At 34.7% G+C, this 2,500-nt stretch overlaps 1 protein-coding gene across 9 annotated transcripts in view; it reads left to right on the top strand.

Moving 5' to 3' along the window:
• LOC111677555 (protein bunched, class 2/F/G isoform) overlaps positions 1 to 2,500 on the top strand; it is a 271,155-nt gene that overhangs the window by 80,855 nt on the left and 187,800 nt on the right. For 6 of the 9 annotated variants that reach the window (XM_046945594.1, XM_046945607.1, XM_046945600.1 and 3 more), the window contains exon 3: positions 865 to 1,938. The exons of 2 other annotated variants lie outside the window; for them this stretch is intronic. In XM_046945594.1, coding sequence (XP_046801550.1) covers positions 865 to 1,938 — 1,074 coding nt within the window. The remainder of the gene's footprint in view (positions 1 to 864; positions 1,939 to 2,500) is intronic. One more of the 9 variants, XM_046945633.1, reaches the window with a different exon arrangement.

The following is a 2,500-nucleotide window of genomic DNA, read 5'->3' on the forward strand; positions in this document are numbered from 1 at the left end:
GTTCAGTTCTAGTTCAGTTCTAGTTCAGTTCTAGTTCAGCTCTAGTTCAGTTCTAGTTCAGTTCTAGTTCAGTTCAAGTTCAGTTCTAGTTCAGTTCTAGTTCAGTTCGAGTTCAGTTCTAGTTCAGTTCTAGTTCAGTTCTAGTTCTGTTATAGTTCAGTTTTAGTTCAGTTCTAGTTCAGTTCTGGTTCAGTTTAGTTCTTTATCAGTTTTAGTTCTGAACGACTTCAGTTACAGTTCTATTTTAGTTCTAGGTCATTTCTAGTAGAATAATTTCAAAAGAAATAAATTGTAAAATATATTAAAGTTTTTTTTACTTAAACATTCGTTTTCTTGACTCACTTTCATTGTAAATTACAAATTTTTATATACATTTTTCTACTCTAATAAATTGTAAATGAATGTTTGTCTCTGGGCTCCCTTTTTGTCCAATTCTAATATATTTCCCTGCAATCTCTATTGTACAGAAACAAATATTTTCCTTTATACGTTAAGCAAACAAAATTTAAAAAAAAACTCTAACTTAATCCTCAAATTTGGCCTTAATTAGTAACTAAATCTAACCTTTAGATTTACCAAAGAAAAAAACTATAACTTTTAAGTTTTGGCTCTAGAAAAAAACATAAAAAATTGGATAAATTTTTAATTTTCTTATTTTTTTCTTCTCTTCTTTTTTTGATTTTATTCCACACAACTTCTAAAAACAAACCAAAAACAAAAAAACTATATTTTGATTTTTGAAACAACTCTTTTTTGGCACAAAATAAAAAAAAAAATCTATATGCAAAAATCTTTAACGAATCGAATGCTTTGTAAATTATGCCACCACTACATTACCACAACTTTATCTAAAAATAAACGAAGCAGAAATGTTTCCAGTCTCACTCAGGCCATGAGCAGCAATAATCAAACAAACTCTACGGGTACTGGCAATCGTAAACGGGCCTTTAGTACTCCTCACATAACACCAGCATTTGCCCAACAAATGTTGGCCAGTTCAAATGCCGGCTCTGAGTTAACACCAGTTCTACTGCTGCCCTCTTCGATGGGCGGGAATAATGAGCAAAATATTTATTTCTATAATAAAACTTCATCGGGGCGATCATCGTTTTGTGTGGACGAAAGTCTGTGGCCTACAACAGGAGGTCCGTTAACGCAATTTATCAATGTCAGTGATAATGGTAATCCTCCTTTGCTGCAACAATTGGGTTCGGATTCAAATATTTATACCAATTTGGCTTTGGGCAATGAACGTTATAAATTGCCGGTAGAGTTTACCACTTCTTTAAGTCCGGGTGTTAGCATAACCACTACCACTTCTACACAACGTGAAGATGATGAAGATGACGATGAGTATGAAGATTTGATTAACGATAACGAAGCCGATTTGGAAGAATCTACCGATCAGTTTTCGCCTTTATTGTATCCGGTATCGCAACCTATAGCCATAAGTGCTGGCAATAGTCCAGTACACAAACCCAAAAGTAATTCGGCAGGAGGTTTGCGCAGTGGTCAAAGAAGTCCCAGTCGTGCCACATCGCCCACAGCTGGACATCATCAACAGCATCACTTAGCCTTTAGTGCTAGTCCTACCACTGGGGTCTATCCATTTACCCCCTTTTATGCCGTATCCCCCGATGTTAAACAAACTCAAATGGCAGCCCAACATAAAATAGCCCATAGTTATGATCCCTCATTTGGTTCTAACATAAATCGTTTACCTTTGCCACAGCAAGGACAACAACAGCAACAGCCACCCAAAAAACAATTGCCTAGACAACCACCTTCGCCCCAGCAAAGACATTCACAGCCCAGTAGTAGCAGCAGTCATTTTACCAGTCCCATACAGCCCAGACAAAAACTATCTACCGGTTCAATTGAAAGTGCTCCAGGAGCTATTATATTTGCCACTTCACCTACTTCATCGTTAACTAACAGGTCAGTAAATGAGAGACCTCAAATTACAACAACAACAATACACTGTGCAACGTCTATATTGTTCTCCCTTTCATCGTATGTGTATGTCTCTCTATCTCTCTTTCGTAATATATATTTCTATCTCTCTTTAAGTTTATTATTTGAATTCGTCTTTGTATTATAAAGCATTCGTTTGTTACTCTTCTAACTGGTTTAAAATTAATACGTAATTCGTATATGTCTGTGTGTTTTCTTTTTTTTTTATATACATATATTTGTCTCTTTCTAATTCTAATACATAAATAATAATGCTGGCTGTTAGTATGAAGATGTATTCATATAAGGTGATCTCTGAATTGGCAATTTGTTGTAATAACAGTCATCGGTAAAGAGTTCTCTCTCTCTCTCTCTTACCTATGTTCTAGTCAATAGACTAGTGAAAAGAGTAATCTATAGATTAGTGAATGAACTAGTCAATAGACAAGTTCTTTAAAGATTACACAAAGTATTTTATTGAGTAGACCATAGATTAGCTTTAAGTCTAATTCATGGACTATATATACATCAAACATCTAGTTCAGTT

The sequence above is a fragment of the Lucilia cuprina genome, chromosome 2 (assembly GCF_022045245.1).
Source record: "Lucilia cuprina isolate Lc7/37 chromosome 2, ASM2204524v1, whole genome shotgun sequence".
Taxonomy (NCBI): domain Eukaryota; kingdom Metazoa; phylum Arthropoda; class Insecta; order Diptera; family Calliphoridae; genus Lucilia; species Lucilia cuprina.